The sequence below is a fragment of the Pteropus medius genome, unplaced genomic scaffold, assembly GCF_902729225.1.
Source record: "Pteropus medius unplaced genomic scaffold, Ma_sr-lr_union100, whole genome shotgun sequence".
NCBI lineage: Eukaryota > Metazoa > Chordata > Mammalia > Chiroptera > Pteropodidae > Pteropus > Pteropus medius.
Window position 1 is genome coordinate 221567 of NW_024354875.1, and position 13815 is coordinate 235381.

At 51.3% G+C, this 13815-nt stretch overlaps 1 protein-coding gene and 1 non-coding gene across 5 annotated transcripts in view; both read right to left on the reverse strand.

The window, feature by feature from the left end:
• Nucleotides 1-5854: 5854 nt before the first annotated feature.
• The window catches only part of ATG16L1 (autophagy related 16 like 1), a 35580-nt gene continuing 27619 nt past the window's right edge, over nucleotides 5855-13815 (reverse strand). For all 4 annotated transcript variants that reach the window (XM_039856002.1, XM_039856003.1, XM_039856000.1 and 1 more), the window contains 6 exons: nucleotides 11663-11783; nucleotides 11319-11424; nucleotides 9062-9211; nucleotides 8875-8922; nucleotides 7958-8059; nucleotides 5855-7296 (listed from right to left, as the gene is read on the reverse strand). In XM_039856002.1, coding sequence (XP_039711936.1) covers nucleotides 7203-7296; nucleotides 7958-8059; nucleotides 8875-8922; nucleotides 9062-9211; nucleotides 11319-11424; nucleotides 11663-11783 — 621 coding nt within the window. In that variant the 3' untranslated portion in view covers nucleotides 5855-7202. The remainder of the gene's footprint in view (nucleotides 7297-7957; nucleotides 8060-8874; nucleotides 8923-9061; nucleotides 9212-11318; nucleotides 11425-11662; nucleotides 11784-13815) is intronic.
• On the reverse strand, nucleotides 12261-12521 carry LOC120597517 (small Cajal body-specific RNA 6). The gene has a single exon (XR_005651400.1).

Genomic DNA, 13815 nt, shown 5'->3' on the forward strand with positions numbered 1-13815 from the left:
GCCATTTGGGGTGCAGCGGGAAAATCGAATATGATCTGGGTGACAGGTAAGATGGGAATGGAAATTTCTGGAACAGGAAGGTAGAGATCGTGACCAAACCAAGGTGGCCATTGGATGGTACATGTGGTATGATCAGAGTTTGCAGTGTGTGCGCATGTAGGCACACACGTGTGTATATTTACATATATGCACACACACATGCATGCATATTTTGATACCCATCACATGTACAATCGGCCAAGATACACGCTAAGCAGCTAACACAGGCAGTCTGTATGGTGGGAATTTAGGTTTTGTTTTTAAAGTATTTTTGCCTGTAATTTAAAAATTGTCTCCAATGATCATTGACTGCTCACCAAGAAAAGTAAATGTATAACATGGTTATCAATTTAAAAGACTATCCAATTTTTCCCTTAAAAATACGAAAATAAGAGAAAAACAAATGCCTAGGGCGCTTCTTTTCGTGTCCCCATCAAAGGCGCTGCCCTGAGCTGTGGCTGCAGGACCCAGGACCAGTTCGTGGCCGTGGGAGCTCCTGGAACCCTGTTCTCCTGCAGGGGTATCAGCCCCAGGCGGTCGAGGGGGGCAGATCTGTCGCTAACCTGCCAGCCTGGGCACTGGATGCCAGGCCTCGTGGTTTCCAGAAACACGGTCTCTGATGAAGTCTTCTCTGCTCGGTAGAGAAATGAGGAAAATGAAGGCGCTACTGTGTTTTTACGCAGGACCACACGTTTTCAGTATAACAGGTGGCCTTCCTACTAAGGTTATGAGGTTCTCGTTTTTTGATATTCATATGTCCTCTTCCTTCCTATCTTTACTGAGACATAGTTTACAAACAACTAAATTTATTCATTTTCGGTGTTCACTTTGATGAGTTTAACCATTACTGCGATCGAGGCGTAGAACGCTTTCGTCTCCCCCAAAGTTTCCTGCACCCGTGTCCGTCACCTCCTCCACCAATGCCCCCAAACCCAAGCTTCTGCTTGTCAGTAGTTTTGCATTTTCTAAAAGTTGTTACAGATTTTAGAATAGTAAAGTTGAAATAACACAAGAAACAGCCCCACAGTTGACGTTGAGATTCGACAGTGAACATTTTGCCGCGTGTGCTCATCTACTTCTATCATTTTTTTCCTTTTCGGCCATTCGAGAGTAAACTGCAGACATCACACTTGACCCATAAGTATTTCAGAATGTAGCTGTTAAGCAGGACGAAGGGTCCTTTTTAAAAAAAGAAAATAAAGATGGGAGTAGACAGTAGTTCAGAAAATGAGTTTTACTTGACTCCCCCACTGCCTCCCTTACCTCCCCCCTCAAAAAAAAGCAGCCAACCACATCTTTTTGGGAGGGTCTATATACTGCCTGTCTGGGCACCAACAGCCTGGCATGACTTGTTTCTCTGGAGTCAGTCGTCCATCCAGGGAGATGGTTATGCCATGTTGCTTCCTCTCCCCAAAACCACACCGCGCCACTGCAGTGTGGGAAGACCAGCTAAGCAGCTTATGGGCTGTGAGGGGTGAGGGCTGGGTCCTCTGAGGGGCTTCTGGGGCACATGCAGGGAGTGGCAGGTGAAATTGCAAGCAAACGCCTGCTCATGGAGGAAAACCTGGGTGTCCTGCCATTGCAAGCGGCACGTGCAGCAGAGAGTAAGCTCCTGGTTTATAACTCAGTGTGTGAAGAGTGCCGGGAATTTGAGCTTTCTGGGGTGCCACCTCAGTTCCTCGTGCCTCTTTAGTCAAATGGGCCTGAGGAACAGGGTTGGGTTGGCTTAAACTACAGAATGTAATCTCTGTAATTCCTAAGGGGAAGAAAGTATCTAATCTATACTCCATGCCTTGCTTGGATCTCCACTACAATAGCTACAAGCTGTTGCATGCTTCTGGGGGTGGGGAGATCACTACCACCTTTCTCAGAAACAGTACGAAGTGTGAGAAATTCTTTTTCGTTAGGATGGAACCAGGCTCCCTTCTACTTCTTTCCATTGCTTCAAGTCAGTCTAATCTCTTCCACGTGTGACCCTGTCATAATCAGAACACAAGTGCTAATTCCTCATGGGTATTAAAACCCTCTCACTACCTTGGGGTTCAACCCCAAGACAGACTTCAAACGTCCATCTGAGGCATCGTGCTGAGGATGGCACGTTATGCTCCAGGTTTGTGTGTATCTGAAGCACGCTGCACACACAGCCCCAGACATGCCCCAGGTTCCGCGGCTCACTGACGAACCCACCGTGCTCTTGAGAAAGCAGCGTGACTACTTCCTTTTCTTCCTCTGCAGAGGAGAAGACCCCGAACTGCCCTGTCCTGCACGGTTGGAAGATGCATGGAGTGTGCAGACGAGTCCTTTGAAAAGACAACATGCTGTGCCACGTGGAGGCAGAACATCCTAACTCTCCTCGTGAGGCTGAGTCAGCACACGCACACTGGCAGGTGCGGGGAGTTCCATGGTAACGGGGCTGCTTCAACACAAGAATTCAGTCGACAGCGAATCAAGTCGCTTACTCCTGCAGTTGTCAAAATTAGGGAGATGCTTTTAGGAGGAGAGGCCGGTTTTGGGCTGAACGTTTGTGCCTTCCTCCATCCCACCCCAATTCCTGTGCTGAAGCCCTGATCCCCACTGTGATGGGATGTGGAGATGGGGCCTTTGGGAGGCCATTAGGGTCATCTGAGGTGATGAGGGTGAGTGTTATGACCCACTCTCTTGGGCTGTTTGGTTTGCTCTTGGCTGATTCGATTCTACTAAATGCAAAATACTGAGTATCCACTCCATGCCAAGCAGTACATGGCTATCAAGGAAGAGGCTTCTCAGAGCCACCTGGGCACGTACTCCAAGGAGCAACAGGCCTTCTGGCTTCCTAACTGGAAACCAGCGGTTTCCTCACCGGCCTGTCTCACCAGCACCCCCGAATTTACCGGCTCTCTCCTCCATGTCTCAGGCCGGAGCAAATCCACACCCCGATGTATAGGACTAGAGTTCCCACGTGGGACACAAACTTATTACTTGTATCAGGAAAGTCAGCCGAATCTGAGGATTTAAAAAATGTCAGCAGAGATATTGTTCCTGAGTCAGAGACTTGAGAGACGGGACAACAGAATGTAGCCCTTAATGTGGACAATTGCCCAACAGCCACAATGGTTCCTGCCCCGGCTCCCAGGCCACTGGGCAGTACTCCGCATCGAGGCAAGGCTGCCTGTGCTACCTGCTCCAGCCAACAGGATGTAACGAGGCGGCAGGATGTAACGAGGAGCAGAGTGACAAGTGCTTGCACAGTGACGCTTGCTTTCTGGCTGTGTCATCTCTTTGTTCCCTTGACTGCACATCAATAGCCAGATGTGAGCCCCGCCCCCCCTCGCCCTCGCTTCAGCTGGAGCCTGGCCAGCCCAGCCCGCTCGCAGAATCCTCAGAATGGTTGTTTTAAGCCATTATACCTTAAGGTAGTTATACAGCTAAAGCTAATTGTATCCCAATTCAAACAAGCCAATCATAAAAAAAATCGTAAATAGGAAAATTTAAACTGGATAGTGAATGACATCGAGGTACTGTTGATTCTAGGAGGTGGAAGGATGGCACGGTGTCCTTATTGGTTTGCTTTAAGAGTCTGGGGTTTCACCGACTGAACTCTCCAGGGATGCGTGCTGACTTATGAGGAAAATGACATGCTTGCAGTGTGCCATAAAACACTCTGGCGAAACTGCTGAGTGGCAGGTGGGGACGTGGGGCTGCCTCCACTCGTGCTTCCTCTGCTTCTTCAGGTTCTGGGCCCAGCTGGACGTGGACACTCACTGGGCCGGCCAGGCAGTTGGGGCAGAGCAGTGAGGGCCGTGTGGCCCTGGGCAGGAACCACCGAAGGGCGTGCGGGGATTTGAGGGGCACAGCGTGGCGAGCACGCAGGTGGGGGCAGTACCTGGGATGGACACCGGGGTGGGTCCGGGGTCCTGGGCGGAAACCAGTGGGGCCATCTGTGCTGCGCAAGCCAGAGCTCCCTGAGCTAAGAGAATCAGACGTTGCTGAGGTGAGGCAGGCGAGATGCGTTTTCCGGATCAGAGTCCGATCTTTTACTGGCATGTACCACGTATCCTGTGTGTGTTTACGAATATACGCAAACGCAAACATCTTTCCCTTTCCTCAACATTTCCACAGTTTAATGGCTTGAAAATTTGGGCTTCCTAGTGTGCCTGGGACTTATTACAGAACATAGGGGACACACGCAGTGGAGTAAAGGCATTACCTTGGCCAGCTCTCCCTCCCCACACCCCACAGGGGGCCCAAGGCATCACGCCTCAGACGGGGGCCTGGAGGGGCAGCAGCCCCTGGAGGTGAGGTGGGGGCCACCCCCCCACTCAGAGGGGTCAGCACCTAGGACGGCTTCTTGCTTAGCTGTGAAATATTCCCATACTCGTGAAATGGGATACAATTCAGATCTTACAGAATTTGAGAGCCAAAGGCTCCTTATCTCCCTCTAAGGCAACTTATAAAAACAGAAATGCTTGGTTTCTGCAGCCTCGCACACAGTCTGTATACACTGCTTTATCGTGACCGCTCTTCTGGTCTCTCCTGCCCCGCCGCCAGGTAGCTCTGCACACCTTGGTACACCCTGCAACCTGGAACTTCCCAACCCAACCCACCTGCCTCGGGGCTTGGGCTGGGCCCTCCCGGCTGAAAGGAGCTTCCTCTGTTTATCTGTGTCCACACAGAACTTCCTGTGTGGGATCCGAAAGATCAGAGGGGCTTTAGAGCACTCGCAGGAGAAAGGCTGCTGCGCAGTCTGTGTTTTGAGAACAAGGCATCAGCTGGACTGATTACACTATTTTGGGAAACGACCTAGGAAATGTAAGTTCATTAAAAAGATGTTTTTCAATTCTCAGCTTCTGAGCTATGTTAATACCTGGATCAAAGCTGACAACACGTATGAGGCAACACATTAACTATAACCACCCAGGAAACATCTGGGAAGTTAAAAAACTCCTATGCCCGCCTCCCCACACCCCAATGGAACCAGCAGCACTGGGGTAGGGTACCGGATGGGAAGGTGAAGACCAGGAGTTGGACAGAAGTCACAGTCCACCGCAGTGTCAGCCCACACCATCAGCTCAACCGCGGCAGTCAGGTGATCTGAAGAGCTTTCCAGTGTGGGTGGATCTCAAACTGAAACCTCTCCAAGTTGAAAGAAAACGGGATCATCAGCGGCTACTGCTTACTTCCAGCCCCTCCTAAGAATGACTCACCTCCTGGAAGGTGACTTGCAAAGGGCTCCTTTAGCTTTCTGGAGCATGCTGGTGGCCTCTGAGACTTCCGATCACGATGGACTCTTGGCTCGAGCTGCTGGGCTGAGCAATGTTTGGCCACCCCTCAGTAAACACAGCGTGGTAGTGGGCCTGGTCTTTTGGGGGATTCTGGGAGATCATAATTTAACAGCACAAGGCTGATTGCTAGATATCAGGGTGGCCATGAATAAATCACTCCTCCGTGAGGTAATTCACGCCCCGTCAGAGGAGACATGAACAGTGTGTCATCAGTCGTGTGGACAGGCCCCTGAGCAGGGGCTGGGAGTACCCCTGCACGTGGAGCCGACAGCAGGAGGACCCTCGCTGGGGGCTCAGGTACAGCTGCTGGAGTTCCGAGGAGACTGTTCTGGTTTCAGTTAAGGTTTGGAAGTGACGGGAAAGGAGAATGTTGATGTTTACAGGCAGTGGTAACTTAGGCTTAGGTGATGAACGATAAGGAAAAAACCGGGAAAGTATCAGCCGTTACTTATAAATGAATAAATACCAGAAAATCAAGGAAAGAGCTTTTATCCTCCCTTATGGATAAAAGGAAATTAAAGAACCACGAAGTAACACGGAGTTTGAAAAGTATATAATATTTCTTTTTTATTTACAATCAAGTTCTGTTGGGCAACACAATTAAATAAATAAAAGATGTGGCCTGGCTGTGAATTTCAACTCCCCCCAACTTGCGTCTTCTGAACAACTCACAGAAAGAGGAGGGCGGGCGGGGCAGGAGGGAGCCGGAGCCGAGGCCCCTCAGAGGAGGGGTGCACATCCCCCCTTGCCTGGCCCCAGCACTCACGCCCACCCCTGTCCAGAGGGCAAGTATGGAAGAAAATAAAGTGCAAATTAAAGTGATCAAAATATTGGTGTTTCGCTCAAGGAACTAAAATTTCATACACAGGAAAAATGGGAAAGATAAATTTAAAAAAAAAATGTCACAGGCCAGTTTTTCCACGGCCTCAGTCACAGCTCCTGAAGTCGAAGGCGACACCCCCGCCTCCTGGAGTGGGCTTCCTGCGCTGAAGCTGCAAGGGGGTATTGCACATAGGCTTGGCACAGGGGCAGTGCGACCTGGAGCAGCTGGCTCCAGAGTGATACATTCCAGCCCTCCAATCCCGTCACCAGCAACTGTCACTTAAACGCACCTGGAAAGAATGTGGCACGTGCCCGCTTTCCGGGAACTGACAGATGGGGACAGGAACACGTTCCCTACTCCTGCAGCACACCCACTTTCTTGGAAAAAAGTTTTTGCAGTTCCTCTCAAGAAAATATTTTTTTAACCAAATTGAGATTGATTGCTTGACCAAGAGACAGATAAGCTCTGAGGACCAGCTGCTTTCCAAGAGCAGCGTAGGAGATCTAAGAGCATCCCAACCGTTATCACGTGAGGTCGGAAGGAGCCTCGAAGGAGAGATGAAACCAGCGGGGGACCGCAGTCCCACGACTCCCTGGAAACCAGCGAGTCCCTGGGCTACCTGAGGACAGGGGTAACCTCGCTCTGGTTTCTGGTGATCCAATGATTAAAGCGAGTTCACCGGGAAAATGACCCAAGCTGACGGGGCACGCATCAGGCCAGAACCGACTTTGGGAGGAGGACGGAGGAGCAGAGGGAGAACCAAGCCCAGGTGCGCGGCTGGTTTTGGCGCTGCCGCCCCGAGAGGCACCCGGTGGCCTGTGCTCCCCGCCTGGGTGGGACGCTCAGGGCCAGCAGTTTCCCACCAGAACTGAGGCAAGACGCGGAACGCCTGCTAAGGGACCGCAGCGCCCCATCTTATTCAGTGTCATCAGAAACCTCAGCCTAAGTCCTTAGAAGTCCTGTTCAAAGGCAGGCCACCGTGCCGCACGGCTGACGCCACAGCCAACACGCCACCACCTGCAGGCACAGAGCTGCGGGCCCGGTGCTTCTTCGGCGTTGGCTCTGCTCTTGAGGTGACGTCAGTACTCTGACCATAGCACAGCTCTGCTGCCTTTGTCCACACTGACAACGTGGGAGCCAGACGGGGCCCATGCCACCGCGTTGACAGGCGAGCTTCAAAAGGAGAGATGGGAAGGCCAGTGAGACCCCAGCGAGCTTCGCCCGGGCCCCTGGCGCTCAGGGAGGCGGGCTTCCCTTGCCAGCGCGCCCCCACTCGCGGGCAGGCCCTCGTGAGCTCCGAGGAGCCCTGCATCGATTTCCGGAAGCAGTTTTGGAACGGAAGGAGTCAGGCCTTACCAAGTGTACCCTAAAGAACAGCTCTGAGAGAATTAAGACAGTAACGTCACATGACTCTGACAAGTGCCTCAGGACCACTGACTGAGGAGCAGAAATATTGTCACTGCTCTTGAGGCAGAGAGGTGGACACGGAGAAACCGGGTTTGCATTCGAACTAGCAGCTGGGCTGGGGTGGCCAGAACAAAGCTAAGAAAAAGAGGAGCCTCGGGAAGACGAGAGAACGTTTCTCGAACTCCTTCTCCAACAGCCACTACTCACTCGCTCTACATGGAATATTCTGTAACGTAAACCACCAGCACACTGCCGTCTGTTGTACTGTGCGACAGCTTCTCTCCGCTAACCTGGCTCACAGCAGAGCACGTGAGTGGACACTGCCCTCGTGGGGCCAACTCGGGTCCCTGCCTGAAGAGGACATGACCCCTGGGGTGTAGTCACAGGACGCACTCACAACCCGAGGGGCTCACGGGGCGCATCTTACCCGTGCTGCTTCGAAAGCACCTTCTCCACCTTTCCCGAGAGCACACTCCAGACGTAGAGGGAGCCCTCGGCCGAGCCTGCCGCCACGTAACTGCCATCAGGGCTGGAACGCAGAAGACAAGAGAGGCCATCAACCGCCCGCCCCACTTCAGCATCCGCGCCTCTTCCCAAGGAGTACCATTCGTCCTTTATGAGTCCAACGTGTGACTGTGCCCATACGCCCAGAAACCAGGGTGCGCCGTTCACAACCGTTCCGACGAAAGCTGCTTCACCCTGTGATCTTGGCCTCACCCACCCAAGGAATAATGGTGCCACCACGTTACTCCTTGGGGCCACAAGTCCCTAACTCTCTCTCAGACTCAAACACAGTACACAGGGAGATCCAGTCAACCCCCAAATGGCTACGGGTTTCTTTTAACAGATGGCTGCCTGGTTACACGGTTCAGTGACAGCAGAAAAGGAAAGAAAGGGGAAACTGTCGCCGCGGTACCAGACCCGACCAGGGAGCGCGTGGGAGACGCGCCACGCACGGAGCAGGGGGACCAGGAGTAAAGCCGCTCTTCTCTCGAGAGCCTGCTCCGCTCTGCTCCAGGGGACCGTCCCACCCTCCCCTCAGAGCTCTAGAACAGTTCCCACGTAAACACGTGCAGAGAGGTGTAGCTGCTGTGCCCAGAACTGGCCGGCCAGCAAACGCTGTATTTTGGTACAACACACTTACTGTCCTATAATCGCAAAGGGACACTAGGAAGGAAAGAGACAGTGACCTCTGGAACTAAACTTATAGGTTCCCTCCTGGACTCAGGTTGGGACACTGCATAAATCTGGCTCATTTTCCCAATGGGCAAGTGCCCACGTTCTAACCTCTGAGATGAACTGAGCTGGGGGGTGAGACGGGGCAGAAGGAGCATCGCCACCAACCTGAACACAACTCTCGTCCAGTCGGAGCCGCACTTGAACCCAGACGCGCTGAAACAGACAACAGGGCACTGTCACCCCGAGCGCTCACAGCTCTCAGGATCTGAGGGCAGGGTCGGGCCGGTCTTCACGCAAATCCTCAGAAAACCGGCAACTCAAATGAACCCCAGCCCGGCGTGTCTTCCGTTACCTAAACGTCTGTCTGACAGCATTTACTCGGAGATCGATAATTTTCAGCAGGTCGTCCCGCGAGCAGCTTAGGAGTTCGGTTCTTTCTGGGTTTAAGTCCAGGGCAGTGATCTTTCCCAACAGCTCCATCTCTCGGACGATAGTCTCCGATCTACAGAAGTAACGGAAGTCTGAGAACGTGGCACAAACATGCCGGAACGCCCCCCGCTTCCACCAGAACGCTGTGCCGGGGAGAAGAGAAGGTGGAAATGGCAACTCGATGAGAACGCAACGCCAAGAGCAGGGAGTGTGCTCCCAACCACAGAAACGACCTGTGACTGCTTCTATCATTTTCCTGTCAATAGGGTCTATGCTAATAGTTCTGAGCACTACAACTCTTAGTAGGAATTAATTTTATCACTCCTTTTTGGAATGATACAATAATTGCCAATCAGAGTTTCTGATCAGCATGTGCTAACCTAACCAGGGCTATAGCCAACTAATAGTATTTCAATTATATCACTGCCACTAACCAAAGGCACACACACTTCGGTGGGCCTGGGTGGCCTTGTACGGACAAATGAGTGTTTCTCACAGGCCTCCTGCCATTCCAAGTTCAGCTCGAGGGCCCTCCGACTCCCCTGCTGATGCCAGACGTGGAGCTGGGACTCCAGGGCAGTCGCCACACTCCGCGACTCCCTCTTCTTCCCTTTACTCTCCCGACTCTCCCTTGGAGGCCGTGGTCCTCCCCCAGCTCCATGACCAGCAAATGGCGCAGGGCCCCCTTGGCGACACAGCCCGTCTGTAGTCGTTTCGCTGTAAGCTTTCAAGGAAATGACTTCCTACCTCACACGTCACTAAGGAAGAGTATAACCGAGTGATTTTAAGTCTGTGGCTGAAGGCAAGACACTCCACTTCCTTAGGACTCAGGGTCTTCATCTGTCAAATCAGGGGTGGACCAGGAGACTCCGAACATCCAGTCTAACTCTCAAATTCCATGTTTCAGGTTAAAAAAGCTAACTGAAGATTGGGCCTAGGAGCCACAAGCTTCATGCTACGCCTTTCTAAGCATCACCGAGAACCCTGGCTCGTCACTCCCCACTCTGTCCACAACTGCTCAGTGACTGGGCTTCTGCCTCAGCTGCCCGTCACTCAGTCAGTTCGCCACCTACCTAGCAAACCAGCCTCATCCTCTGGGCTCCTCCTGCTGTCGACCGGCCCCTCCACTTCCTCTCAACCCTGGCCCCTCAACAGGACTGTCCAGCACTCCTGCCGCTTTTGGCCACTCCTCCTCGGGCAGCTCCCTGAATGCTGTCCTCACCTGCTTCACGTGCTGGTGCTGGGCAATCCGTTCTCACACTGTCTCCGTCCTCCTGTGAGGACTTCCAACCTCTCTCAGAACCTCTGCTCCTGTTTTTACAAACGTCTATCAGAAACCACAAACTAATGTCCTTACCCGAACACATTCTCTGGGCCTTCTTCCTAAATCTGTCACTTATTCTGTCTGGCTTTAATTTTCCCCTTCCTCACCCTCCACATCCGACTTCTCAACAAGCCCTGTCCGAATGCTCCCTAAATGGATTCCCTCCTTCCGGACCTCGCCTCTACTGCTGTGAGCTCAGATCCTCAGCAACTCTACTGATTTCCCTGCTCCCCGATATGTCCTCTACAACTGCCACCAACGGAATCTACCAGGCTCTCATGGAGCAATCCTTCGCTAAACACCCAGTGGTTTGTAAGATCAGGTCACCTACAGATGGCATATAAAGCCCGTGGCAATGTGATCCCAACCCGCCCTGTTAGTCTCATCTGCCTATGACCCGCTTTGCCCTGTTTCGGACACACCTGGCTGCCCTGCAGTCTGGTCTGCCATGCCTCTCGGTGGCTTTTCTGCAACATGAAGCCTGCTTAGCGCTCACAGTGTCTGAGGCATTGTCTCACACCCTCGGACGAAGCTGCAGGGCTCCACGTCAGGCACTGGGCAGACTGTGTGTCCAGCCCACCTATTACATTTACACTCTCCACCTGCCTACTTGTTCATCTTGGTTCCCCAGGAGCTAGTAAAGCACCTAGCAGACACACAGCGCATGCTCGTGATTGCTGAACGCCAACTGTCTACTTCATGCTAAAGAATATCAAACTGTTAAAGTAAATGTGGACTGCAGCTCATTTCTGTCATTTCCAGGGATTTAAAAAACACAACCCGTATAGCTATGGCCACAGCTCTACCACGGAGAGACCCTCTCATCTGCCTCCCCACCAACTCTTGGGTATTATACCGGATGTCCCAGAAACGAATTTTCTTGTCGAAATGTCCACTCATTACACACTGCTCCGTGCAGACAATGTCATTGCAGCTGGATCCTGCAAACACTGTCTTTATGCCTGAAAGAAAACCAAACATCAGTACCCGAGCAGGCGCCCCTCCAGGCTGTCCACACAACATCGCTGCCTCGGGCCCCGCACAGCCCAAACTACTCATTTAAACAAAGCCTGGACCATGTTAACGGCCACTACCTCGGCGCCTCTCTGAGTGTGAAATGACTTAAAATTCATACTGTGTCACACGAAAGGTGGTTAGCGTCTAAGCACACACACACATGGAGAGACTGAATGTCCTCACAGACTTTGCTGCGCAGATCCCAGAGCTTGAGGGTCCGGTCGTGACTTCCGGAAACAATGCGCGCGTTGTCCAGCAGGAACTTGGCAGACAGTACTTTGCCGCTGTGGCCCGTGAGTGTGTGCTAGGAGAGAAAACACAGCCAGGTGAGCATGGGCGCCAGCCTCCCCAAGCAGCCCAGAGCTGCTCAGGATGCTCAGCCGGAAGGATGAGCAGCTCTAACCACCCGGAAAGCCTGTCTACGGGAGCTGCAGAGGCGAGGTGAAGAGAAGAGAATAAATCCCTCCCCCCAACACTAAAAAACCACCCAACATCACCAGTCCAAACTTCGGGTGCTCCCATCCTCAAAAAAAGGGGGGGCAGTTGGAGGACCTTTTTGAGACAGGTTCCCTTACCGATACTTCCTGTACTGTTCTCTCATCTTTTTTCTGAGTGGATTTATCAAATTACAAAATTTTAAAAGCCTAGATTTTACCCAGCGCCTTGAAGTCAGTTCCCTATTTAAAGTCAGGACAGACAGGTTCGCTGGGACAGAATTTACAGAAGGGAACATCAGGCCTCTTTAAACAAACAATTAAACCCCTGGGGGTTTTTCATCAGAGGTCTCAGCTTGAAAGCCAGATCATAACCACAGGTCCCAGCACCCCCAGCAATCACACCCCTTCCTGACTGGCTGTTGGATGCCAACCTCACGTCCTCCCTGGGCTCACCAGGGAACACAGACTGGAGACATCACCGAGTGTCAGCTGTCCTTGTGCCCATCATGGCACTACTGGAGCCTGATGGGAGCGAGGCTGCCGGGGATGGTGAGGATCTGGGAGGGGACCTGGGGACTCAGCCCTTTTACTACTCATCATCGACCTCTTTCCTATACACAAAAAACCCCAAAGGCTCAGAAGATATTCACTGATGTTTTTTAATTTAAAAAAAAAAAAAAAGCCTTTAAAAACCCTATTATACTTACTACATACTGCTAACTTACAGTTTCCAACCCCATTTCCAAAGATGAGACCTCAGAGTTTAGTGTTACCTTTTTAGTGTTTAAGTTTTAGAATCTAATCTTTCCTCTACGCTCGCTGGAGCAACTCCACTTCATTACAAACAGAAAACGTAGACGTTTGCATGGATTCTAAACTCATCCTCCCACATTAAAACCTCTCTGAGGCTGGGACCACATCTCACAGCGGCTGCCAGCCCGGGGGCAGCTGAGCTGCCGCAGTGTGAAAAGTTCCCACCCATCCCGCTGGTGAAACTAAGGAAGCTCCAGCCACTAAGGTTACGTTAAATACAGCACAGGGACAGAGACTCCACTCAGTATAACTCGTCCAACCTGTACAAATCATGGGGGGGACAGAAAATCTGGGGAAGCACTTCTCATGCGATATAAATGAAATTCTTAGTAAAAAACCATTTCATCAAAAACTAGTTGTGTACATCACTGTTTTCTTTCTTATTACAAATCACATTTCACAAACATAGGCAAAGACATGGCTCAAAAATGGGCAATGTGAACGCACTCATTTTTACGTACTCTAAATGCACACATTAATATCTTCATTTACTTCATGTGAAAATATTCCTAAAAATGTTACCTATTGCCCTTTCAACAATATAGGATAAACAGTTTTTCATGTGGCAGCTGAAATGCAAAGGCTTGGGGCGGGGGTGGGGTGGGGAGTCACACTAAATTGGGCTCTGAACACCCGGGTCTCTAACGTCGTCTGTGGAAGACTCATCTTTTCTTCACACTGGTTTAGCAGGGACCGCACAGCTGACAGCATCAATTCTCTGCCTTTTTGCACCTCCACTTAAAGAATCTTTACAGATATTTTAATAGCTAGATAATCTTTAGTGGTGAGATTACACTTTAGCATATAGCTTCCTTTTATTTCCTGGAATGAAACTACTGGATTAATAAAGAAAAGGAACGTTTTTATTTCTCGGCTCCTCATAAGGTATCATTAGTTCGCCTTTTAAGAAGTCTGGACTTCTGCTAATCTGGTTCTTGCTGGAAACCCAGGGGGCTGCCTGAGGCGGACCAGCTCCAGCTCCACACTCTCAATGCTAGGGAACTGGGCCTTCTACAAGAATTCACTGTTACCGTTTAAAAAGTCCTTATTTTAAGTGGATCGGATGTACTTAAAATTCTTTTCTCT